This window comes from Vicugna pacos, chromosome 19, assembly GCF_048564905.1.
Source record: "Vicugna pacos chromosome 19, VicPac4, whole genome shotgun sequence".
Classification (NCBI taxonomy): Eukaryota; Metazoa; Chordata; class Mammalia; order Artiodactyla; family Camelidae; genus Vicugna; species Vicugna pacos.
This window is the reverse complement of record NC_133005.1, coordinates 38,201,041-38,228,306: the sequence shown is the minus strand read 5'-3', so window position 1 is coordinate 38,228,306 and position 27,266 is coordinate 38,201,041. Positions and strand designations below refer to the sequence as shown.

Genomic DNA, 27,266 nt, shown 5'->3' with positions numbered 1-27,266 from the left:
CTCTCTCTTGGTCCTTCTGATTCACTGGCTGCTCCTTCTCAGATACCTTTGTAGGTTCCTCCTCAAATCCCCCTCTTTAAACCCCAAAGTTCCCCAGGCCTCATCTTTGCCCTTGTTTCTTCTTTATCTCCCCTCGCTGCCTAGATGATCCTAACCAGTCCCAAGGCTTCAAATACCATCTCACCCAGACTCCTGGGCCTCACCACTGAACTCCAGGTTGGTCTATAGAATTCCTGATTTAATGTTTCCACTTGAATCTACCATTGGCATCTCCAACATAACAAGTCCCAAGTGAGCCATGAAGCCGCCCCCACCCCACCGCCATATGGACTTCTCCCAGCCTTGTCTATTTCTGTACACAGCCCTGTGTCCTTTGGTGCTCAGGTCAAAAATCTAGCCATCATCCTTGACCTTCTTTCTCGCACACGCATCCAATCTACTGGCAAGTCCTATCAGCCACACAATCACAATATACTCCCCAGTCCAAACATTTCTCCCACCTTGATCCAACTGTCCATCATCTCCCTCCTGGGCTATTGCTGTAGAGTCTTCCCTGCCCTTCCCCCTCGAATTCAGAGTTCTCCTTCTAAAACCTAAGGAAAATCATGTCATTTTTCTGCTCAAAACCTTCAAACAGCTTTTCATCTCACTGGACAAAAAGCAGTGTTCTTTAAAAAAATAATAAAGGAGGGCTGATTTAATGCTATTGTCTTAGCAGTCATGGTAAGATGAAGCTTATCTACAAATTTCAACTCTTAAGATGTTTTCAGTGGAGGACGATTAAGACTTTCTTAAGCATTCTACTAGTCACCCGTTTTGAGTTATTCTTTACGTCGTTGAAACGTCCTAGTCATCATTTGGGTATCCATCTGGAAGGTGCCACTGTGATATGACACTTAAAATAAATGGAAGGAAGAAGAAAAGAGGTAACAACAGCTTTTATTTGGGATGTATGTATAACAGGTACAGACCTGGAAGAGAGATGCTCAACGTCACTAATCGTCAGAGAAATGCAAACCAAAACTTCAATGGACATCTACCTCACACCCATTAAATGGCTACTATCAAAGCCCGGAAAATAACAAGTGTTGGTGAGGATGCAGAGGAGCTGGGACCCTTGTATGGTGTTAGTGGGAATGTACAATGACGCAACCGCCGTGGAAAACAGTATGGCAGTTTCTTTAAAAATTAAAAATGGAGTTTTATGACCCAGCAATTCCACTTGTGGGAAATCTACCCCAAAGAACTGAAAGCAGAGTCTTGAAGAGAGATTTGTTTACCCCTGTTCGTAGGAGCGTTATTCACAATAGCTAAAAGTTGAAAGCAACCCAAGTGTTACTGACCGATGAATCTATAAGCAAAACATGGTATATACACACAAAGGAGTATTGTTCCCGCAAAGATGAAAGAAACGCTGACACCCACGACAGCGTGGGTGAACCTGAGGCTACGATGCAACTTGAAATAAGCCAATCACAAAAAGACACATACTGTCTGATTCCACTTGTCTGGAGTACCCAGAATAGTCCAGTTCACAGACAAAATGCAGAGGGGTGGTTGCCAGGACTGGGTTGAGAGAGAAACGGGGAGTTGCTCCATAGGTATGGGGTTTTGGTTTTGCAAGATACGAAGAGTGATGGAGAATCTTGGTGGGGTGTAGTTAAAACCACGGACCTGTATAATTTAAAATAACGAAGATGCTAAATTTTATGTTATGTATATCTTCCCACAAATTTTAAAAACTGGAGGGGAAAAAAGACCCTAAAAACGAGAGTCATGATCTCTAAGGCCATAGCTGTCCTTGCGCCCCATTACCTCTCACTCACTCTGCTTCAGCCCCAATCGCCTTTTTGAAAGTTCTCCAAACATGTCAAATGTGTTCCCGCCTCAGGGCCTTTGTACAGTCTGTTGCTTCTGCCTGGAATGCTCTTCCCACAGATAGCTGCGTGGCTTGCTCCCTCACTTCCTTCATGTCTCCGCTCACATGTCTTCTTATCAGTGAGGTCTTTCCTTATTACTCCACAAAAAAGTAACCTCTGACGTTCTCTTTCCCTTTGTGTTGCTTTAACCGTCTTCATTGCCTTGGCTCCTAGCTGACACACATCAAAGGTATTTGTTTACGCAATGGTGAAGGAGGTGACCAGAGCCCCTTCTGTTGCAGAGTGACTGGGCTGGAAGGTGATACGTCCTCAGTGATGCCTTTCACGAGTTCATCCTACCCACCGCCCCCAGCCCCACTCTAGGTGGACTCCACGTACCCTTGACCACCATTTTTGCGGGAGCCTGCAGTGCTAACATTAGGTTTTGTGTTTCTTGGTTTTCTCTTTTTTTTTTGCCCACCTTAGAGTTTTTCATCCTGAAATTCTTAGCACCTAGCTCAAAGCGAACAAAATAATGCCTCAGTGAATGAATCAGTGGCCAAGTAAATAACTTTGGCCCCCAAATGATCATATATGTTGTGGGTCTACTTACTATTATGAGAAACCTTAGATATTCCTTCTATAGCCTGAAAAACCGTATATGAGGGTGATGCGTGTTTCCTGAACAAGGTCTGGAGAGCTTGAGGTCGGCTGGAGGGAAATTACAAAGGGCAAAACCCGTACCCAGGCTCATCCACACTAGCCCAATTTAAGAAATTAACTTTCAGATCCTGAGAAGGTTGAAAAATAGACGAAAATGTTCCTGTTCTTGCCTATGCTTAACTCTTGTTCTGTTTCCTGGCACTCTGAGTCCTTCTCTTCTGGTGACTTCATTTCTTCCCATGGATGCATCACCCCTCCCCTCCTATTTTTTCTTGAGCATTTGCTTCTTTCTGCTCTTGTCCACTCTTGGCTCTTCCCTGTTTCTCCCCATTTCGAGACCTCAGCTCCGTCTTTGTAACCAGATCAGAGCCAAGTCATTTGTTTATTTGGGAGTCCAAGCTGAGAAAAGAAGTTAAAATCTCTCCACACGTTAAAACAAAGAAAAGGACATTTTATATTCCCTTTCATGGTCAAAAGAGGATCCTTTCTTCCCCTTCACAAAATCCATTTAGGTGTTTATAGTCCAGTTATCTTAACAATGACTGTCCTTCGCTTTTCTCTCTGTGCCAATTTCTTAATTGCCTTGTTCTAACTGTCTCACTTTTTTGTGTGTTGAGTAGAGTTCTCTGACAAGTTTATTTTCAATTATAATTTATATTGCAATGACAGATAGATATTTATGACAGTAAACTTTCCTGTGTGCTGGGCTTTTAGCTTTAAAGTTTTATTATAATAAAGAACGCTTGTGGCAAATTTACAGAAGTGCCGCCTTGTGATTTTTTTAAAGTCAAGTTCAGAATAGGTGCTTTTCTGGAGAGAGGGTGGCAGGATTTGTGGCTGGTAGATAATCAAAAAAAGAAAGGATTTGAAAAAGCAAGAGAAAACTTTTAGGAAAGGTTGTTGGGGACAGTACAGAAATGTTTAAAGACTGAAACAGAACTGCTCCAAAAGGGAATGCAACTGAGGGCGTTTTTAGAGAAAAATTGTTCAATCAATTGAACCTTCAACTTGTTTTTGAAAATCTATACATTTCTCCTGTCCAGTTACGAAATATGCGAATGTCCTGATAAGCATGTTTATGGTTTTACCCTTTTAGTTTGATCACTCACGTTACCAAGGCTCCAGTCTTGCACAAGAGCCAGCAAAGGAGTAAGATAGTATTTTAAAAAGTTCTTGAGGGGTTGTGAATTTGTGAAACACCAATATTCATTTCAAAAAGACTTAGGGCATGAGGTCTTAAATTTAAAGCCCAAGATTTAGACAGAGCCGAACGAACAGGATGTTCGCTGAAATATTACCTGTGATAAAGACAACTCAGATGCATAACAGGGATTAGTTAAGCAAATCAAAGGTTCATTCACAGAGTGAAAAAATTACATCACAAAACACATTTCCAAAGATTTGTTTGCCATGAGGTAGAAAAGGCTTACCTGTTCAAGTGAAATAAACAGAACTCCACAATGTATTTTCAGATTGATCTCTACTCTGTAATAGTTACAAAATTCACAGGAGAAAGATTAGAGGGAAATTCACTAAAATGTTGTCTTTCTCTCATCTGCAGAAGAAACAGAAAAATGACTCAGATCATCCCAACGACTGAATATAAGGTTGTGCAATCTTGAGAGAAAAGTCCAGGATGCAGGGATTTGATTTGGTGGAGGGAGGTTAACAAAGCTCCTCAGAAAAGGTAAGATTTTTTTTAACGCATGTATTGTTGACGGACAATGTTATGTAAGTAACAGGTATGTATACAATATAGTGGTTTACAGTTTTTAAAGGTTATACTCCATCTATATTTATTATAAAACATTGCTTATATCCCCAGTGTTGTACAATTTGTCCTAGTAGCTCATTTTATTATTTTTATTTTATCTTTACATTTTCTAGGTGACTTTATTTATATTTATTTATTTATTAGGTTTTTGTTGGGGGGGAGGTAATTAGGTTTACTTATTTATTTTTAGAGGCGGTATTGGGGATTGAACCCAGGACCTTGTGCATGCTAGGCCTTCTGTCTACCACTTGAGCTATACCCTCCCCATCTTGTAGTTTATTTTATACATAGTAGTTTGTACCTCTTAATCTCCTACCCCTATATTGCCCCCTCCCCCCTCCTCTCTCTCTCCAATGGTTTGTTCTTTTATTCTATATAGAAGATGAGGATTTAATTGTGATTTAGTCCTTAAAGTTCTATTAGAAAGTATTTTACTATTTAAAAAAAAAGGATTAAGTAGATGCTAATATGGCCTTGAAATCAGATTACTTATAGACCTGGTTTCTGAACTCTGGCACGACTGGCATTTGGGGTCAGATGGTCCTTTGTTGTGGTGGGGCTGTGCATTGTTGGATGTTAGCATGATCCCTGGCCTCCACTGAGTAACAGTAACACTCTTGAGTTGCCAAACGTCCCCTCTGGGGGAGGAGGTAAAATCACCCCTCACTGAGGACCACTGCCCTGGACCTAGAGAATCAACACTCTCTACAGCGTGTGAGTGCTCCAGAGTGAGCTAAAGACCTGCATGCATGGGCCAGAGTGAGCTGAGGGACCAGAAGACCAGTCGAATCAGCTTGTTCATTCTTGGTCCATCTCCTCTTCAACTGAAGACACTGCAGGAGAAATTCTCGTTTCTGACAATTCATTCCCGCTTTAACGAACTTGCTGGAATAGCTCTATTATTTTTTTCTTTTCTTCTTCTTTTTTTTTTTTTTTTTTGAGCACACAGTTGTGGGCTCCAATATATTAGCGGATATATTAACTGGGAAGACTAATTGGAGCTAGAAATTGTTCAATACCAATTTGGGATTGAAAAAATGGCAACGAGCAGAGAGATATCAAACTGAGATGGCGGGGGCGGGGGGGGGGGGGGCGGGCGGAATACCATCAGTTAAGTGGTGATTACTGCAATTAGCCAGACTTCGCAATTATAAATCATCCCCATGGAAGGGCCCTGGGCCGGGACACTCAGAAAAGTGGACATTTGGCTCCATAATAAAGCCTTCCTGGTGAATTACAAGCATGATTTCTGAAGCAATTGTAGCTCCACTTCTAAATCTCTAGATTTGAACAGTTGCTTCCACACACAAAGCCTTCCATTCCAAGCAGGCAGATATCAAATCGATGAAAGTCCATAGCCTCCAAAAGGTCGATCCATGTTGAGAGAAAAGCCACTCTTTATACTCCCCGAATCCAAACCTTACATTTCCCAAATTAAATCGGCAGCGGTTACCACATCGGTCCATGGGCCATTTCCTGGCATGAATAATTAGAGACCCAAAGGGGCAATGCTCTTACAGCAGCAGACCATGATTTATGGACACCAGCCTTGCCATTTCAGTCTTTTCAAGCTTAAGATGCTGGGAATCCCACACAGGAAAAAACCACACACATAATTATGGCCCTTTCAATGATAGGGACAACCAAACATCTCATCGCTTTCTTCGACACTTCATTCAGACATACTGTACGTTTCATCAAGTTCACCCACCCTAAGTGTACACTTGAGTGATTTTTAATAAATATATATAGTTGGGCAGCCATCAGTTTGTAGCTGCCTTTTTTCCAATTGTGGTAAAACACACATAATGTGAAAGTTTACCCTCTTCACCACCTTTAAGTGTCCTCTTCAGTGGTATGACGAGCATTCTCATTATTGTGCAATCTCCAAAACTCTTTTCATCTTGCAAAACTGAAACTTCATAACCATTAAACAATAATTCCTCGTTTCTTCCTCCACCCAGCCCCTGGCAGTCGGCCATCACCAATCACCACTCTACTTTCGGTCTCTATGCACTTGACGATGTAGATACCTCATACGAGTGGAATCATGCAGTATTTGTCTTTTTGTGACTGGCTTTTATTTCCCTTAGCATATTGTCTTCAAGGTACATCCAGGCCGTAGCAAGTCAGAATTTCTTTCATTTTTATGGCTGAATAATATTCCATTGTATGTATACACTGCCCTTTATTTATCCATTCATGTGTTGATGTTTATCCATTCATCTTTCCATCTCTTGGAAAGAACTAGCTTGTAGAAGATTGACACTAATAGGAGAGACCATTCTAATTTGTATGAGAAAAAGCCAGTTTTAGGAAGGAAAATGTGAACTGAGACTAGAGGCTTAGTAGAAGTGGGCCAGGTGAAGGGAGGCAAAGAGTAGAAGAGAAGACAGTTTCTTGCAGAACAGAGCAGAGGTGGGACTTTGTGGACAGAGTTGGGAGGTCTGAGTTCCATGGAGACCTAGACCTTTAATTGGAAAATTCCTTAATTCATACGTTCAGCACACAACCGTTAGTACCCATGAGGTGCTGGCAGGAGCTTTATTTTCTGATCAGTGAAATGGGAATAAAGAATTTGAATGAGGGTGAAATGGGATTATGTATCTCAAATACCCTTACAAACAGTACAGCCTAGGTGGTCATACACTGCTCGTGGAAAGACAGAACAAGAAGTTAATTTCCCAACAATTTCTGCCTGAGGGCAAACAGAGAGAAGGACTGGATTATATATAAACCCAGGCATCTAACAAAAGGCATTACAAAGTTTAATACCATCCTTTCCAATGATCTTTTTTTTTCCCCCTAACTCTGATCCCATCCAGGTCTTTTGATTGTTTTAAAGAATATTAAATAATCCAAAAAATTACTTGTGATTAGGGACTGGCCTTTGGCCCCTCGCTGCTCCATTCACTCCTCCCCTTTGTTTCAGGGTCTTCACGTCTGGTTTACTAGCTTCTGGCTGTAGCTCATGAGTTGAAGGTAGATTCAAAATGTGTACTGTGTCTTTCTTTTCTTGATATAATATTCATGGAAGGTTTTCCTTCACAGAAAACTTCTCTCTGACTTTATCTGTAGAGTTATTTCCACAGACCCTGGGTGTTTCAGGACAGGCTTAATTTAACATATGTTTTATTTTACCACAATTTTTCTTGTTTAGCTATCTTGTCTATATTCAGCTACAGCTGGACAACAGGCATTGGGATGTGATAGAAGAATCTTGGAGTCGGGCTTAGCGATTGAGCTCCTACACCTCCTAATTAAGTCACTTCATGTCCTTGGAGCTCAGTTTCCTGATTTTCAAAATGGACAAAATGATGCGGATCTCTCTTGGAAGATAAAATGAGAAAGTGTGTAAATATAGTCTGTGGCAAATACCACGGGCTCAATCAATTATTATTATTATCACTTGGAGACTCAAGGGGCACAATTTTACTACATTGTTCTTAGCAGAAATGGCTACCATGTTTTAACTATCACCAACTACAGTAAATAACTTAAATGAAGATTTCCTTAAGCCACAAATATTTCTTGAGCTGTAAACCTACTGTACATGCATTTAGGTTGGTAAATTACATCTCTTACCATGCTATCTTACACAGAAAAGGTGTAGGGAATATAAACAGATTAGTCAGCAAGGCAGGTGTTAATTGGCTCTTTCACTCAGTATGAGAATTCTAAACAGCTTCCATGTATTATTAAACCAAATTCTTACCTTCCAACTTTGGCTGCTGACTGTAATTGTACCTTTTTTGGTTTAGGAAACTTAACATAAAACAGTGCCAAGCATTTTCAAACAGTGACTCAAAAATTAGAGGTTAACCTTCCTTCCTTCAATAAGTTTTTATTGATGGCCAGGAATATCGAAAAGATGATCAAGTTGATTTATTTTCTGCCTCAAGTTGTCCAAACACCCAGGTGAACATATTTATGAGCTTAGCTTTCTATTTTGCTTACATTCCCAATGAGTTTATAAGAAACTCTTACAAGCTGGGAACCTGATGAATACCTAATCAAGAAAATGCAATGCACAAATGTGGAGAAGGGTTTATAATTGCACAGTTCCTTACAATGAAGTAAATGTTAAATAAAGATGCCTTCCCAGAGATGCCATGGAAACCAATGAAGACTTAGAAGGTTGAAGATTTCATCATTTATTCAACATTTATTGAGCATTTACATCATGCAAGGCAGTTAACGGAATAAAATACATAGAGATTTACTATGTATATATATTATACACACACAGTTTTAGAAAATTCCAGGCTTTCCCCATATCAGGGTGATGCAATCACTTTGAACTATGTATTTTTCCCATAGTAAAGTCTATATTTCAAAAAATTTCCATAATGATTAGTTTAGCAACACCCAGTCACTGACAATGCCTACTGCTGATCCATGAGAGATGTAAAGAGAATTGTCTCAGTAATAAAATGATGTTATCAGACTTTAATGGCTTGTGGGGAAAAAAATGCAACTGCGTGTTGTCTTGATATTGTCTCTGCCTATACTCGCTTTTAATCTGCTTTTTCTATGTTTAGTATCCAGTCATTTTAAAGTGAAAAAAACCCAAATCAAGATCTGTACTGTAACAATAAACCAAACTTTTTGAATATGACTTCTGGAGGCTGTTAGTCAGCATTTAAAGGAAATAAATCATGGTGAGGGGATAGTCTGAAATTTTGGAAATTCAAAGGCCAATTTAAGAATTGAGATCGGGTGGGGAAGTTTGAATAGACCACCATTCACCATTCTTCTGGTTATCTCGAAACTCAATTTAAACATTTAAATGAAAAAGAATATGGGAGGGGACACGGGTCAAATCTGTCTTTTTGCTTTTTGTTTTGTAGATATAAAAATTGAACCAAAATATTCCACTGAAAAGACCTTCCTTCCCGGCTTGCGCGGACATCAACCTTACAGAAGTAATTTTTGGAGCGCACTACCAAATATGCTGGTTCCAGAACTTTTACGGAAACTCCTGGTCTTTAGTAAGAACAAAATTATTTTTCTTTTTCTCTCCAAGGACTCAGATAGCTGAAGCGAGGATGGGTCCCCCTCTGATTTCGTCCACGATCCAGCCAATCTGAGGCCGGATGCTAATTAGTTGCGCTCCCTGGATGAACACGCCTTTGTCGCTTGTAGGGCCGGACTACAAAGCCCAGAATGCCTCGCCCCTCCCTGATCAATGAGGGCTTATTTAAATGATCTCTGAGGTCTTGGACCCAGGCCAATCAGCTGTCAGGGCTCATGATAAATCGCAATGCATTATTGATAATAATAATTACTGGGACATGCGCGTTCCGGCCGAAGGGGGGTAAATTTCCCAACTCCAGGAATTTGTGGCGGAGTGGGCAAATAACCGCGGCTCTCCAGGCGCCCCGATGCTCGCACCATGTCGAGGCGTAAGCAGGCGAAACCGCAACACATCAACTCGGAGGAGGACCAGGGCGAGCAGCAACCACGGCAGCCGGCCCCGGAGTTTGCAGATGCGGCCCCAGCGGCGCCGGCGGCGGGGGAGCCGGGTGAGTGGGGCTGGGGGCGCACGCCCCGGGCGGGCAGTTTCCCGGACGCTCGCGGGACCCGTGAAGGCGCGGGCTTTGGGGAGCCAGCGGCTTCCACCGCAGGTTCTGGAACTGAGATCTGGGGGCCCAATTCAGAGGAGTGCGGTAGCGCATTCCCCACCCCCCCACCCTCGTTAATTTTACACTTTTACCGCTTTCCCCCTCTTGTGTAAGTTTCACCCCCAGGTCTATCTCCTCTTATTGTAGAATTGACCCCAGCCTCTTCTCTGTCCCTCTCATTCCTGAGAGGTTCCCTTCTCCTTGTCCTCTGCCCCTCTTAATTGGTTCCACTCCCCTTACTACAAACCTCCCCCCCACTTGTAACTTAGGCTCCCCTCCTCCCTCCTGGCGCCGCTTTTAAAAGAAAGACCCCGGGGGTCCCCACCCTTTCCCTCACCCATTGGGGGCTTTGCTAGGAGGCTGGGGAAGGGGCGCATGCTTGGAAGACCCCCCGGGGGAGGGCGATCTGTTGCACGCGCCCCTCCCGGGCAAAGAGGGGGGCAGGGGCGCGACCTCTCCCCACCCACAGGAGCCGGGGTGCGGGCCACCCGCGCTGCGGAGGGGATTGGAAGGCCCGAAGAGGTGGACGAGAAGGGCATAATTCCCTTTTTAAAAATTTCTTTTCTGGTTTTCGCCTTTTCTCTCGGGGCTACGCCGCCTGCCGATCTTCGCCCTAACCTTTCGGGGCCTGACCTCCAGCCATCTTTGATTTCCGACTTCCTAAAAATAACCGCAGCGGGCGGGAGGGGTGCGGGCCCCCAGGGGCGGGGGTCGCGGGAGCAAGGCAGCCCCGCTGGGGTGCAACGACCAGGCGTTTTGCGTGGCTTTTCTAGGGCACCCGGCTTTCCAAAAGCGCGCCCCGGGGCCAGAGGGGAGAGGTCGGGCCAGGGCTGGGCGGTCGCGGCCAGGGCGAGCTCCCGGGGCTGACCCGGCCCACGCTTCCGCGCCGCGCGTCTCGAGGGTCGGGAGGAGTCCAGGACCCCCAGCCCTGTCGGGAGCTGCCGAGCAAACGCCTCTCTTCCTAATCATTTAACCGAGGGGTTTTAGGAGTGAGTCGATTTCCCACTATCTTCCCTCCGTCCTGGCCCGCCAAATTGTCGCCTGATAAGTTTTTAGCGTATGCGTGGGGGGAGGGGGCGTTTTTAACCTCCTCTTGGGCCTTGGTCGCTTCCCTCTCCTCGCCGCCTGCTTTCTAATTTCTCAGCTAGTGATGGGGGTGTGCGCGGCAACCCCAGACCTTCCTTGAGCCACAACTCCGATCGGAAGACGGTCGCTACTTTTTGGCCACCGTAACCTTTATTTCGGGGAGGCAATGTAATAAATTTCCCAAACTTCTAAGGTACTGTAAATCCTTATCTGCCCCCAAATAACATTTTCCCAGGGCAAATGAAAGAGATCGGCTTGACCGTGGGGGCGGCTATGCGTTTTCGGGCGTCGGATGGTCAGGGCAGCGCGCACCCGAGGTCGGAGGAGGTTGGACTCTCTTTGTGCCTTGGGAGGGGGTTGGGGGGGAGAATGGAGAGGCTTGGTTGCCTGGCCCACCTGGAACAAAAGGGTTAACCCTCCGCCCGCCTGCTTCCTCTGGAGAGGAGGGGCTAGCTCCTGGCTCTGACCCCTCCCCTGGTCCTGCTCTGACCTCCTCTTCCCCCTACCTTCTTCATTTTGGGTGGGCGCACTCAAGTGTGGCTTTTGGTGGTATTTGGCACCTTAGGGGGACCTTGTTACAGGGGGGCTTCTTAAATTAACGCTGGCTGGAGTTTGCAGTCAGTTAACCCTAGCGCGTTAGGATCTCCGGCCTGGCTGTGCGCTCCCTCCACGATTTGGGAGGGGGAGCTGCTATTGATCCCTCGGGTTGGAGTGGACAGCCGAGTTGCGCGCGGGCGCCCCCTGGAGGCCCAGCCTGGAACCTTGCCCTTTGCTGAGAGGCGGGTCCCCTCGCAGGTACCGGCTCACACCTGATGAGTGGGTCGGGCTGGTCCTGGGGGATGTGGAGCGTTAGGCAGGACCAGGGATGGGCGCCCCTGGGGGACTCTAGGCAGTTGTTTGCGCTATCCCTGGCTGTGCCGGGTATTCTTTACCAAGTCTTTGGAAATCTTGGAAAGAATTCCTTGATACTTGATCCTAGAATGTGTTTCCAGAGCTCCCAGTTGCCAGCATGAGACAGAAGGTAGTTGTCCCAAGCAGTACATTTCAATGGATGCATTTTGCATTTGAGCAGCCTCTGTGTGTGTTTTTAAAATTTTTGAAAGTCCAGTTTAGACTGGTCTTATTTTGCAAAGCCAGTTTGAGACCCTCTTGTAAAGAATGCAGTTTTGAGGAAGGAAAATGAAGTCTAGTGATCAATTAGCAGATCAAAAAATCTGCAGGTGGTCAGAGGACTCAGGCCACATATGGGAAAATTAGCATTTTCTCAAAAGAGTTTCAAATGCCTTTTGTGCTAAACTGGATTACAACCTTCAACGATTAAGATTCCCAAATTTCAAATAACTGCCTAACCTCAGTTTCTAAACTGAAGTGACCTACATTGGTAGTAAGGATTCTGAGAATAGGGCACTTGAGAGTTCCTATTTTAATTGAGGGAGAGGAAAATCTTGTTGATAGTAGCATTAGTTAATGTTGCAGGCCGACTTTCTGTGTTTCTATCTGAGTTTCTGAAAGGGAGAGGGGCTGCAACTTGCCCACGGCTCCTCTTGTTCCGTTGAGAAGAAATTGCTCAAGTCAACGATAGTTGGGCCCTTTAAGCGTCTCCCAGCTTCCTCTTGGTGGGGAGCTGGGGAGCCATCTTGGGAGGCAGGAGGTAGAGCTAGTGCTTCCTCTTTTAGAATGAAGTTAGGTTTCTAGGTAAGGTTTTTAGAGTGGGTTGTGCATTCCAGTCTGGTTGTATGACATTCAGCTGTGTAACCTTGAGACTGGCTCAGATTTCCTTGAGCTTTTGGGCTCTTCCTCTGTACCTTGGAGATGAAGTGTCCTGTTGAGGTAGTTCCAACTATAAAAGGAAATGTGTGCTGGAAATATGATCAGTAATTATGTTCAGTTTTTATTATGTGACGATGGTGCTGAATGACCAGTTGAGATAATTATGCAGTTTTATCTGCAGCCTACTGTGTTCCGGACACTAGGCTAGGGACCTCAAGTACATTATCTGTAATTCTCATTTTTACTCATTGTAATGTAAACTGTGGCTTCTGGCTACACTGGCTTGCCTGGGGTTTCCTTATCTTGTCTGATTTGCTCTGAATCCCAGAAGCCCTGTTGATCATGGTTTTGGAGAAGTTGGTTAGGGGGTCGGATTTTCTATCCGTTTCTTTGGTGAGGCAGCCATGGTGAAGGTTTGGCTGGTTGAGTTTGATCTCTCCTCCCTTTTAATTTTTGAGATGTGCCTTTGCAGGCTTTAGATTACGAGGTCCTGGGAAGCAAGTTGGAAATAAAGGAGAGCTTGTATTTGGTGTTCTGGGCGTCACTGCCCTGGAAAAGATGATAAGAGAGTTCAAGAAGTTTGTTAACCTCTTGTGCTTTTGATTATTGAAAGAAGCATCTAAACAATTTTAGAAGTCTCTAAATCCGGACAAGAACATCTCTGGTCACTGCCATCCATTCTCCCCCCAAATTTCCAGTATGTCAGGCTTTGTTCTAGGGGGCTCTGGAGAAGGAGGGAACAAAAGCTGCTTGCATGGAGTTTACAGATTGCTTAAAATGCGATCTTCAGTTAGACCAAATGGGACTTATCTCTACAGCATACATAGCAGCTCTCACACACCTTAGTCCCAAAACACTGACTTGACTCTTTTACTCCTTTTTTCCCCCCTCTTTTCAACAGACTCCCTGAATTTTGATCCAAGACCATTTGGAACAATTTCTTACACCTTAATTAAGTAGAAACTTAATTACAGCTCTCATTTGCCACCTACAAATTGAGTTAAAGGCGTATTCTTTAAGTGTTTCTCCCGGATTGCTGAATTCAGATGTAAAATTAAACGGGGGTAAAACGGCACCTTCTTCAAACTGGTTCAGGACTTAAGAACATCTCAGTTTCCTTTTGTTTTTTGGGGTAAGCAATTATCCTGCGGGTGGGGGTAGGGTAGAAGATATTATGTGCTTTAGATAATCTACTCATTGTAGTTCTTTTAATATAGGAGTGGGGGGAGAACAGATAAGCCTGAGGGACAATGCTTTTCTCAAGATACACAGGTTTGTTTTTTAAGCATTTTCACCGGCTCCAGAATTTGGCCTCTAGGAGATGAGCCTTTTCTTCCCATACAATAGTAAGAGTATTTTCTATCCATTTGGCAGTGATTGAATCTAAGACCCCTGCTGGGTTTGCTGCATTCTTCCAACTTATTGGATAACTAGATGCTGAGAGATAACATTCCTAAAATTCGGAGTGGGGGTGGGGTGGAAGGATGGAAGGTCTAGTTGCTGTGTGATCCCTCTGAACTTTGCTTTCTCCTTTTGGAAGGGTTAACTTAAACATACCCAGCGATTGTTCATAACAGAGTCCTCTTCCTCTTTGGCAAATACGCTCTCAGTGTTTGCCAATGGTGGTCTGGATGGAGAAGTACTTTTTACTGCGCCAGCAAACAGAGCTCCTGCTGTTTTAAGACTCAAGGGGGATGTTCCCGGTATTGCTTCGAGGCTGCAGAAGAGGCGAGCCTGTGTATACAGTGAAGGCAAACTGGTATTCAGGTTGTAAATCACTCTTGGGAACTGTGGGACCCTTCTCCGGCAGGGAGCTTAACCTTTTTTGTGCCACAGCCCTCTTCTCAACAGAATGTATTTAAGTAAATGCGTAAAATGAAAGACATAGAGATACCAAGGAGATAAATTGCCTTGAGATATAGTAATCAAAAAAGAAAATATTTGTGATAGGGTAACATGTGCTTTTTCACGAAGACAATAAATAAGATCTAGCAGTCAGTCCAGTAACCAGAATTTCTGGTAACGCAACTACATTAACATCATATGAAGGTGGCTGCTTTCCGTTGACGATACACGCGCAGGTTCTGCGAATACCACCCTGGTCTGTGCCCCACGTCCATGATTGAAAGAAATGTTAAATTGTGGTTCAGCTTAGTGAAAATAAGGTTGCCATTTTTTTCCTGTCCAGTTTCATGGACCCTGGTTTAAAGGAAACCTGCTCTAGAAACCATTTTCAGTGAGGGAATATTGTCCCCAAGGGGGTGAAAATTGTTTTTTTTGGGGGGGTGGAACAAAAATGTTTATTGATGTTACAGTGGTTTGTGGCCTTCCAAAGGACCACAGTGTGTAAAGTGATATACAACATATTTGTAGTATTAAAATTTCATGGTGGAGGGTGATTAGGAGAAAAATGCTTTAAAAGCCTTCACAGAGGGGTAAAATGGAAAAAAAAAAAAGTTTGAGAAACTGCTCCAGAAGGAGCAGTTATAAATTAGGTGACTGACTTTGGTACCCTTCTTAAATAGTACTGAAGAATACAAACCCTGCTCTTGGATTTCTAGCTAGCAGTTCGGCACCTTGAGTTAGATATTTGTCAGCCTCAGTTTCCACATTTGCAAATTGGGAACAAAAATGCTTGTGTATGTGGCTACAGAGATAAATGAGTTAAAGTGTAAGTGCTTCATTGCTGTTCATAGAGGATGGTAGTAGTTTTTTTGCTTTGGCCCTTAAAAAGAGGAACGGGCATTTGTACACGGGCTGTATGAGAGATTTCCAGAAGTAGAATGACTGAGACGAGGGTGTAACATGCTAGTTAAAAAGAAGCCGCTGAAGTACAAAACTGCATACATTTTAAGCTTTCTCGTCCACCTTGGGCTGGTGCTCCAAGAAGTAGAGAGGGGTTACAGGGTCTTTTATTTCAGAAGTTTCCCGTGTTCATATTTACATCTTTATCCCCAAACACAAAGGGGAGCACATTATATACATCCTGTCCTCTACCCCTTTTTCCTTCTCTTGAAATAAATCTCGGGTGGTTGTCCTTAGAGCAAGCACACATAATAAAGACCTGTTTATTTTCTTAGGCTGCAAAGTACTCATCTTTGTTTCTGTGCCCTGAATTATTTCATCAGACCCATGCCGGTGGACCAGAGTGCAGGGCATCCATTTTTGTGGAGTCTGTTTGTTAACATGAGAACTGTATTCTGGTATCACAGAAAGTAAACCTCCTCACAAGGGAACTGCTGGGTGCAGGGAACATTACACTAGAATTAATATGGTGTTGGTGGATGGTGCTCTGAAGAAGTTGTATCTCTTTATATGCCGTGTGTATTTACCTCCCGAGAAACTTAATAAAGTTCCATTTCTAAAGTTCTTGATACATAATTGCCAGAATTGCTCTTCTGGAAAGGTGGTGCCACTTAACACCCCCACAGGCGCCGCCTTTACCTCTTGGGAAAGCATAATAGTAGATACTATCTCAAGGATTCTGGGAATTGACGAGCGCTTTTAACTTGATTCTTGGAAAGATGATTGTTTTGAGGTATTGGGGCCGGAAGGAAGTACCTACCTGTTGATCTCCACATGGAAGTGGCGTGGCCGTGGGTAATTTGGTTCTCACTTAAACTCTCCCCATCCCTCAGCACCCCCCCCCCGCCCCCCTGGTTTCTGTAAGAGAAAAGACAGTTGTGGTCTCAACAGAACAAACACGCTATGATAGGAAGTATATGAAGGAAGCGTTCAAAAGGAAGGTCTGGGCCCTGTAAGCTTGGGTTTTGATATCGGTGCAGCAGTTTACCAGTTGACTTGCTTGGGGGAAGTTAATGTCCTTGGTGCCTCTGTTTCCCCCTCTGTTAAGGGTAATAGTCTCTGCCTCCTGGAGTTGTGAATAACACACAAATTTACATGTGGTACATAGTGAGTGCCCAAAAGTTACCTATGACTAGGTTTTCTTTTTCCCATATTGCTTTGGACGGATCACCACTGCCTGCGTTGGTGGGGCTGATGTCTGATAGATGGGATGAGTAGTGGCGAGCAGGGGGCACCTAGAGGTTCAGGTCAGAACCGTGCGTGGCTATCAGGCTGCTCATCTTCTCATTGTCAGACCCGCTAGCCCCTGCCTTGCACATAGGAGGAGGGGAGCATGGTGAAGTGAGTGAAGCATTGGATGGCTGTTGCAGGTCTGACCGTTTTCAGCAGACCTAGTTGTCCAGCTAATCAGCCATAGAGGGAGAAATGATGGAGAAACTAATGTTTACAAACACCTCTAGTATCTGCCCTTTCCCCAGACCCTAGGAGGATGCCAGGTGCAGAGCAAACTCAACAAAACTCTTAAATTAATCACGCCCCTAAACCCAAGCGTCTACCTTATGAGCTTGTTACGATAGTACACATTTACTAGAAGTCCCGAGGGGTAAACCCATCGTGTCAGACCTGTTACTGACGCCTGGCCCTCTTTTCTTTCTCCTGGCCCACCCCCCAACTCACACACACCTTGCAAAACTTCTGACCATTACCCAGTCTGAAATGAGGGAAGATTAAGCCAGTTGATTAAGGCCATGCTACACAAATGTAAAAGAGCGAGTGTTTGAAAGTCTGTTGAAAACTAGGGGTCTTTCTCAAGAGAAATACTTTGTTTCAAGATCAACCCCTTCCCCAAATTGTTGACTGACTCCTCAGTGTTGAGGAATAGAAATCACCCAGGAAGATGTAGAGAGGCAAGATTAAAATAGGTTAGTTTGCTTTAAAAAGTGATCATTTTATTTAAAAAAATAGAAGTGGATCCTTCCTGGCCTTTCCCCCATGCATTTGCTCGTTTCAAATAGGTCTTTGCTTTAAACAAAAATGGTAACAGGTTACGTGCTGTTCTGTAACCCGCTGTCTCCCTGTCAGGAGAGGTGGAAATTCTGCGTAGTTTTTGCACCGTGGGGAGACCAAATTTGATCTTTTTTGTGGCTGTGAACATGTCTGTAGAACATACCTTTCTTCCTACATAGATCTTTGTGTCCGTGTGCGAGTGTCCGGGGCTTGGATCTGAACACCTGGGGTCGCTGGGCCTGCGGTGTGCCTGTAGGACTTGTCAGGGTGTACACAGAAGAGGATAACCAGGAAATGAGAACGGTAAAGGAGCCTAGAGATTCTCCCCCGACCAGGACCCAGGTGTCTGGTTAAAGCACCGTCTCAAGACAGGCATTTTAAGGTACAGACTGGTACTCACCGTGAAGGAAATAGGACCCAGTTGCAAATCCACAGAGCAGTCATTTTTTAGGGCTGTAGCAGCTCAGGGTAGGACTGCTGTTTGATTTTTGTGTAACAGGAGTAGAAGCTGCAAATGGAAGGTGAGGAATAAAATCCAGCCTTCCCATCCCTTCCTTACCTTCTGTCTCTGTGTAATGGCTTGACCCTGTGAACGTCCTGTAAGACATTTCTGTAGGTTTTTTTCCTAGTCTAGAAGGGCTAGTCTACTCAAGTCTTTATCTAAATACACAATCTTTTCTTTTTTTCTATATATGAAAATATTCCTGAGAATATCTGCCTTTGACAAATGGTATGGGTTTTCCCAGGACTGCCTTCACAAGCTGGCACAAACCGGGTGGCTTAAGGCAAACAGGTTTATTCTCACAGTTCTGGAAGCCAGGCAGTTGAGTTTAGGTATGGGCAGGCTTGGTTCCTTCTGGAGGTCCTGGGGCCTCCCTGCCTTCTCATGGCTTCCAGCCATCCTTGGCTTAGAGCCACTTAACTCCCGTGCTGTCTTCACAATGCCTTATTCTCTGTGGTATCTCCTTTTTCTCTTTAAGGACACCAGGCTTTGGGCTTGGGACTCCCCCTAATTACATTGCCAGTGACCCCCTCTCCAAAGAGGGTCACACGCACAGGTGCAACGGTTTGGACTGGACATTTGCAGGGGGGGTTATAATCTGACCGACAACCTACATGGTTGGTTCATTGAGACTCTGGATGCCTCGTCCCTTACACAGTCTTCTGTGTGTTGGGACACAGATCATGAAGACCTATGTCGTGTGAGTTGTGGTTTTTCCTAAGAAATTGCCCTGTGTCCTTTCTTGGGTGGAGTTCTTAGCTTTTTCTTTCTCGTCGCAGGTGCTCCAATGAGCCACCCATGGAGTGGCGACGACACGAATGTGGACGGAGCGGTCACAAAGAGGCCTCGGCGGGAGGAGACTCACATCTGTGAGAAATGCTGTGCCGAGTTCTTCAGTTTCTCGGAGTTCTTAGACCACAAGAAAAATTGCACTAAAAATCCACCTGTCCTCATCATGAACGACAGCGAGGGGCCGATGCCTTCAGAAGACTTCTCCGGGGCTGTGCTGAGCCACCAGCCACACAGTCCCAGCAGGAAGGACGGTCACAGGGAGGATGGTGGCAGCTCAGGGGACACGAAGGAGAAGCCGGGGGCAGAGCCAGTTGTGTACTTGAAGACGGAGGCCGCCCTGCCCCCCGCACCCCAGGACATAAGCTATTTACCCAAAGGCAAAGTGGCTAACACCAACGTCACTCTGCAGGCGCTGCGGGGCACCAAGGTGGCCGTGAACCAGCGGAGCGCAGACGTGCCGCCCGCCCCCCTGCCCGGCGCCAACAGCATCCCCTGGGTGCTCGAGCAGATCTTGTGCCTGCAGCAGCAGCAGCTCCAGCAGATCCAGCTGACGGAGCAGATCCGCGTTCAGGTGAACATGTGGGCCTCCCACGCCCTCCACTCCGGCGTGGCGGGGGCCGACACCCTGAAGACGCTGGGCAGCCACGTGTCCCAGCAGGTTTCGGCGGCCGTGGCTTTGCTCAGCCAGAAAGCGGGAAGCCAAGGTCTGCCTCTGGACACCTTGAAACCAGCCAAGCTACCTCATGCAAACATCCCTTCCGCCGCCAGCTCTGTGTCCCCCGGGCTGACGCCCTTCGCCCTGAAGCCAGACGGGACCCGGGTGCTCCCCAACGTCCTGTCACGCCTCCCGGGTGCATTGCTACCTCAGGCCCCAGGCTCTGTGCTCTTCCAGAGCCCCTTCTCCACGGTGGCGTTAGACCCGTCCAAGAAAGGGAAAGGGAAGCCACCGAGTGTGTCCCCGGTGGATGTCAAACCCAAGGACGAGGTCCTCCACAAGCACAAGTGTAAGTACTGTAGCAAGGTTTTTGGGACTGATAGCTCCTTGCAGATCCACCTCCGCTCCCACACCGGAGAGAGACCCTTCGTGTGTTCTGTCTGTGGCCACCGGTTCACCACCAAGGGCAACCTCAAGGTGCACTTTCATCGACATCCCCAGGTGAAGGCAAACCCCCAGCTGTTTGCCGAGTTCCACGACAAAATGGCGGCAGGCAATGGCATTCCCTATGCACTCTCTGGTCCTGTCCCCATAGATGAATCCAGCCTCTCTTTAGACAGCAAGCCTGTCCTTGTGACGGGGACCCCCAGTGTAGGGCTACCTCAGAACCTCTCTTCGGGAACTAACCCCAAGGACCTCATGGGGGGCCCACTGCCCAATGACCTGCAGCCTGGGCCTTCTCCAGAAAGTGAGGATGGATCCATCCTATCTGGGGTGGGGCCAAACCATAACTCCCCGAGGGTTGGTGGCTTCCAAGGGAGTGGGACACCCGAGCCAGGGTCAGAGACTCTGAAATTGCAGCAGCTGGTGGAGAACATCGACAAGGCCACCACTGACCCCAACGAATGTCTCATTTGCCACCGTGTCTTAAGCTGCCAAAGCTCCCTCAAAATGCATTACCGCACCCACACTGGGGAGAGACCGTTCCAGTGTAAAATCTGTGGTCGAGCTTTTTCCACCAAAGGCAACCTGAAGACGCACCTCGGGGTCCACCGAACCAACACGTCCACAAAGACACAGCATTCGTGCCCCATCTGCCAGAAGAAGTTTACCAATGCAGTCATGTTACAGCAGCATATCCGGATGCACATGGGCGGTCAGATTCCCAACACACCTCTGCCGGAGAATCCCTGTGACTTTACGGGTCCTGAGCCAATGATGGTCAGTGAAAACGGAGGCGCGAGTGCCGTCTGTCACGATGATGCTGTTGAAAGCATCGATGTAGATGAAGTCTGTTGTCAGGATGCCCCCAGTAGCTCCTCGAAGGTCCCCATGCCTCTTCCCAGCATCCACTCAGCATCACCTACTCTGGGGTTGACCGTGATGGCTTCCCTAGATGCCCCGGGGAAGGCGGGTCCGGCTCCTCTCATCCTGCAGCGGCAGAGCAGCCGAGAAAACGGTTCGGTGGAGAGTGATGGCCTGACCAACGACTCCTCATCCTCGGTGATGGGAGACCAGGAGTATCAGAGCCGAAGTCCAGACGTCCTGGAGACCGCGTCCTTCCAGGCAGTCTCCCCGGCCAATAGCCAAGCAGAGAGCAGCAAGTCTAAGTCTCCTGATGCTGGCGGCAAAGCAGACGGCTCCGAGAGCAGCCGCACTGAGATGGAAGGTGATAGAGCTTTGGATTTAACTTATGTCCATTTTGGGCACAAGGTCGTCCAAAAGGAACCTGGGTGGAACTTGACAAGTGGAGAGTGTGGTATATGTGAACTAGCTCCTCTGTAGGGCCATTAGCCTTTCTGTATGCACTTCTGGATAGAGGGGAGTAATAACTTCCTCTATCATAGCGACATGCTTTTTCTTACGATGGTTCGTGCAGACTGGGGATGGGTAGTGTACTTGTTTTTGATTGGGTTTTGTTTGTGTTTGAGCCCTGTGGGGACATAGGGGTGATCTTACGTAATCGTTCCCGGAAAGTACTATTTGGGAAGGTGGGCTCTGCTTTTTGGCCAGTGGGATAAGCCATAGTTCTTTGATTCTGAAATCCCACTCCCTAAGGCAGGGTTCACAAATGAATGACTCTTCACAAATGAATGAATGGTTCACAAGTGAGGGAGAAAAAAAGAGTCTGTCCTATTTTAAGTGCACATGTAAGTTGTGGGGTGTCTGTTGATGGCATTAATGGTAGAATGGGAGAAGAGTGATGTCGTAGAACCAGGAAGATGGCACCTGGGCTGCTTGAAAAGTAACTTCATACAGGAATTTGAATTTTCAGTTTTGCATTACATGTGTTTCCAGGTTTCCCGTAGCTTTATAAAAAGCCAAAACAGTGAAATTCTCGAAGTGTCTGAGTCATTATTCTCTGTGCAGGCAGGCAAGTAAAAGGACAGAGCTCCTTCTGGGATGTGAAGTTCCTAAAAGCCATTTCAGGCTCTGGAACAGTGGGACAGTTGTTCTTAAAGCTCCTTGTTTGGTTTGAAGCATGAATGACTGTGGGATGATAAAGGTCTGGGATTTTTTTGTCTTCTATGCGTACCAGGTCGGAGCAGCATTCCGTCGACATTTATCCGAGCCCAGCCAACCTATGTGAAAGTTGAAGTTCCTGGTGCGTTTGTGGGTCCTGCAACCATGTCCCCAGGTATGACACCTCTGTTAGCGGCCCAGCCCCGCCGACAGGCCAAGCAGCATGGCTGCACGCGGTGCGGGAAGAACTTCTCGTCCGCCAGTGCTCTTCAGATCCACGAGCGGACGCACACTGGGGAGAAGCCGTTTGTGTGTAACATATGTGGGCGAGCTTTCACCACCAAGGGCAACTTAAAGGTGAGTTTCCTTAGGGTTTCAGCAGGGCTGGGGGCTCGGTGTTAGGGCAGCATCCTTCATCCATGATGAATCCTTCCATTAAGACCAAATGGGGAGGGGGGCCAGGAAGGCATAGCTCAAGTGGTAGAGAGCATGCTTAGCATGCATGAGGTCCTGGGTTCAATCCCCAGTATCTCCTCTAAAAATAAATAAATAAACCTAACCCCCCCACCCCCCGCAAAAAAGAAGAAAAAAGACCAAATGGGGTATTCCATAGTCCTGTCTCACAGCTGGCTTTTGAAATAGTCTTTGAAAAGAAATATTCTTTCTCACAGTAGAACATCTCTGAAGTTGGAGTGCTAACTGCAGTCAGTACCTCTAATTGGTGATTTTTTTCCTAATCTTGGTGGCACATAAAATGATGTATCTTACAAGTAATGCTGTCTGGAAACGGGACACATGCTCTACTTGATGCTCCTGTCTCGTCTCTGAGTGTAAAGTCCAGTGTGGGTTGTTTTCCCTCCAGGACTGGGGCACAGTGTGATTTCTTTGAATACTGATTCAGTAGATGTGTGAAATCAAGCCTGGAAATGGATATTTGTCATGTGGTAAATGGATTGCATATGCTATCAGACTGATGCCCGCGCTGTATGTTGGTTTTTGTTTTCCTGTCCTGATAGGTATTGAAATAAATACCCTGAGTTAAACATAGATAATGCAGTACCACTGGTGCTAGAGAGAAAAAGCCTCCAGGTTGTGAGCTGTTCTTTAACACCGAGCAGCTGGATCCTTCCAGGGAATGTTCTATATTTAATATGATCCTGATTCCATCTAAGATTTTAGCTGGGAGATGGGAAGCTCTACTGGGTGGGAACTGGGGACCCGGGTTTTCCTGTTGGCCCTGCCTCTCTGGTGTGTGCAGGGCGTGTTTGTCTGGAACTCTTTTCTCTACCTCTCCTGTGAGTAGACTAGTTGAATTCTTTGTAGTTAGAATAAAGGTTGAAACTTCATCTTAAAGTTGACCTAGAAGACTACGCATGAATTTAGAAATTAAAAAAAATACTCTTTAAAGGACACAGATTAACCTGTACACCAAGCAGAGATAGACTCACAGACATAGAAAACAAACTGAGGGTTACCGGAGGGGGAAGGGATGCGGAGCGATAAATTGGAAGTTTGAGATTTGCAGATACTAAGTATTATGTATAAAATAGATGAACAACAAGGTCCTTCTGTATAGCACAGGGAACTGTATTCAATACCTTGTAATAGCCTATAATGGAAAAATATGAAAAGGGGTATACATATGTATAACTGAATCACCATGCCGTACACCAGAAATTAACACAACATTATAAATTGACTCTGCCTCACTTTAAACAAAAAACTTAAAATAACCTAAATTCTTTTAGTTTTTAGTCTAATTGGCAAAAATGTCAGGGGAGGAATATAAATTACTTAATCTCTAATCTCAATTTCCCAAAATATAAAGCTTACATTAGTTCGCAGGCCCTGGGATTAACCTGGGGAAGGTTTGAACCTGCCATTGCTTTGAGTGTTCCACATTTTGCCTGGAACATCTTAACAGCTACTTAGAGCGATTAAGAGCAAGGTCACTTCTGAGCCCCAGTGGGATGGTAACTACTAACTTCTAAGGATGTCAGGGAAGGTGAAATAATAACGCTTGAAACCCAGGACCTACCACGTTGTTCAACTCTTTGGAAAGAAGCTGAAAGGGATTTGAAAACTCAAAGAGCCAGACCAGGTAAATAATTGCGGAAGAAGAGGCCAGGCTGGAAAAGCAGTAGGCGGTAGGATCTCCTTCCTCATGGGAAGGAAGAGACCTTGCCTTGTCTGCCGCCCTGGATGAAATAACATTCACTCCCCGTGGCTTTGTATAACCTTCCCCACAAGCAATGATGACTGTCATTGACACACTGTGTATTTAAGGATGTCGGCTCCATCGGAGCCGGGGTCTCTTGTTTAAAAATTATTTTTTAACTCAAGTTTTTATTTAAGCAATTGTAGATTCATACAAAAGGAGAAGTCATACAGAGATGCTTACACATACTTTGCTCGTTTTTCCCAGTGGCAGGATTTTGCACAACTACAGAATAAACAATAACCAGGATGTTGGTAGTGACGCAGCCTACTGGTCTTAGAGATTTTCCCATTTTGCTGTGCTCAGTACTTGAATGTAGTCTGTGCCATTTATTACCTGTGTAGGTGTGTGTGTTCACAGATTGTGACCCTAGCACTTGAAACAACACTGCTGGGTAGTAGGCGTTCATTTATGTGCACAGGTGAACAGTGGTGTGGGGACACATTGGAGTGTGTATTCCCCACCTCGGTTCCTCTTTCTTGCCTCTAGGTGGGAATTTGGGCCCATTGTTGCTAGGTGATCTGATATTTCTTTTTTTTCTTCTCCTAGAGAATAAGTATCTGGATTTTTTTTAACATATGAAGTCTAATTTTTAAGCATAAGTTATACTAAAATGCTGTTTTAGTCGACATGAATTCACCTCGTTATTTGTGGTTTTGTTCAACCAAATTCACAAGCAGACCTTAACTGTGGTTTGCCAACAGGCAATCAGATCTGTTTTGGTGGAAACCTTTCTTCTGTCCCTCCATCCGTAGGTCCATTATATGACGCACGGGGCCAACAATAGCTCGGCCCGCCGGGGGCGGAAGCTGGCCATCGAGAACACCATGGCTCTGTTAGGGACAGACGGGAAGAGGGTCCCCGAGATGTTTCCCAAGGAAATCCTGGCCCCTTCGGTGAACGTGGACCCTGTTGTGTGGAACCAGTACACCACCATGCTCAACGGCGGCCTGGCCATGAAGACCAACGAGATCTCCGTGATCCAGACCGGCGGCGTCTCTCCGCTCCCAGTGTCCCTGGGGGCCGGCTCCGTGGTGAGTAACACCGCGCTCTCCAAGATGGGTGGCTCCCAGGCCGCCGTCAGTGCTGACGCGGAGAAGCCAGGAGCTGTGGACAGCGTTCCCAAACACCAGTTCCCTCACTTCCTGGAGGAAAACAAGATCGCGGTCAGCTAAGCTAAAGGAGAACGCACGTCGATGGAGAAATGCAGACCAGTGACCTCTCTAGACCTGTCTGTACCTTTTCTGGTTTTTTGTTTTTTAAAGAACCCATCTCCTCCTGTTTTGTTTTGTTTTTTTTTTAACTGATGTGCAAATAATGTTTACAGTGGTGACCACAACCTCAGGCAAGTCCTACAATCACGATATTGCTATGCTGCTTTGCAAAAACAGAAACAAACAAAAAGAAAAATCGAAAAAAAAATTCATACTAAAACAAATACAGAGTAGTATTTTTTTTTTAATTTTGGAAAGAAGCGGGTCTTGCAAAGTAGTTTTGTTACTTGCGACAAACTATACATAAAACCTTTGTACAACCTAGAGTAACTATTTCCAAAGACTGTCACCTGTTTCAAGTTGGAAACTGTTAAACCACCATGAAAAAGACAACGGTTTAGCCTGTTTGGGGGGTGGGGCGGGTGGAGGGCACTGTATACTTCGGTGACTGTATGCGGGTAAATGGACAAGGTCTGTTGTCTGATTAGGGACCTGTTTTGTATTCTCCCAACCCTGCACCCAACTTTTTTTTTTTTCCTTTTTTGAATGTACTTTTTTTTTTTTTTTAAACCAAGGTTGTAGAATTCCAAAATGTTTTCAGCCTTGGAACCTTAAGTAGGATGCTGTCAGGTGGACTTCTTTGAGTCCTTAGAGAGTCAACGTGTTGCTGCTTATTTAAGTACAGTTCAGTTGGAGCCCCGAGTGCCAATGTCCTCCCTGAGCTTTCCAGATGCCTTCTTCTTCCTAAAATCAGGAGAGGTGAACACCTGTGCGGGGGAATCTCAGGTGACTTGATCGAGTTCGCCAGTGCCTACTCTGTCAAAGAGCTGGGTGTTCATTCTTGAAACAAACCCACGGAAGGGCGTGTTTTCTTATTATATGCTAATAACTTCTTAAGCTAATTTTTACCAAAATTTCTTTGATTGCAACTCATGCCAAGTAATTATGAAGTTTGTTTTTTTCCCCCTTCGGAGTATTGATTGCATGAAGGCTACCAAGTTGGAGCAGGCAAGTCCTGGATGTGAAAGCTTTAATTTATCTACCTCATTTATTTGTTATTTTTGTAGCTAGAGTCTCTGTTTCCCTATTTGATGACCGCTGAAGTGTTCCTAGGCCCTGTCTTAAAACCTAAGAGTTGATGTATTGGTGGGAGCAGCTGGACATTCAAGGTGTTTTTTGTGATTTCTTTTTTTTTTCCTTAATCCCCTTTTTGTATCTGTCAGATGGAGCAGACCACGGAGCGTTAGTCTTAACGATTTAACGAGGAAGGAGAGAGGCCCACGTGTCTGGGTGGAGAAGTCTTTGCCCCTCTATGTGGAAAAGTGGGTGGACTCCTATCAAAAGTTTGTCTCTTGGTAATTGCACCTGACTTTAGGATCCAAAAAAGAAATTTTTTTTTTTTTTTTGCCAAGTTGTGCCTTTCCTTCTGGAATTGTAAGTGAACACAATAATAGTACCTGTTTACACTGTGAAGTGGATATTGTTACAGAAAACACACCAGAGGCTTTCTCACTTGTCAAGCTAATAATGCCTTGTGAATGTATGATCTACGGAGAAACCCCTGTAGTTTTACCTGCTGATGCTGTCTGTCTGTTGGAGAATAAATTTTGGATGGTTCTTTTTTTCCCCATCAGGCGTGTCTGTAAGTTTTTCTGGTAGTTTCTGCTCTAAACCTGAGACTCCTTATTCGACAGTCACTTCCAGCTGCCTTGGGACCCTCTGGGTCCCAGAATTGAAGCCACACATCTGGTTACATCCCTGCTGGACTCACTACAAGCACACAAACTTACTTGCTGGTTGGTATCTTTCCTTTTTAAGGCATTTTATTAGAGTC

General features: G+C 45.4%; 1 protein-coding gene across 1 annotated transcript; it reads left to right on the top strand.

Moving 5' to 3' along the window:
- Positions 1–9,691: 9,691 nt before the first annotated feature.
- Positions 9,692–27,050, top strand: SALL4 (spalt like transcription factor 4). The gene is made up of 4 exons (XM_072943603.1): positions 9,692–9,821; positions 18,870–21,206; positions 22,077–22,357; positions 24,974–27,050. The coding sequence occupies exons 1-4, from the start codon at positions 9,692–9,694 to the stop codon at positions 25,391–25,393; spliced, it is 3,168 nt and encodes a 1,055-aa protein (XP_072799704.1). The 3' UTR covers positions 25,394–27,050.
- Positions 27,051–27,266: the final 216 nt, after the last annotated feature.

What these genes read in the sequence shown, in the direction of transcription:
- SALL4 (XM_072943603.1), top strand. Translation starts at nt 9,692, where the DNA reads ATGTCGAGGCGTAAGCAGGCGAAACCGCAACACATCAACTCGGAGGAG. An exon ending in GCCGGCGGCGGGGGAGCCGG is followed by an intron (nt 9,822 to 18,869) that starts GTGAGTGGGGCT and finishes TTCTCGTCGCAG; the next exon opens with GTGCTCCAATGAGCCACCCA. An exon ending in CAGCCGCACTGAGATGGAAG is followed by an intron (nt 21,207 to 22,076) that starts GTGATAGAGCTT and finishes TATGCGTACCAG; the next exon opens with GTCGGAGCAGCATTCCGTCG.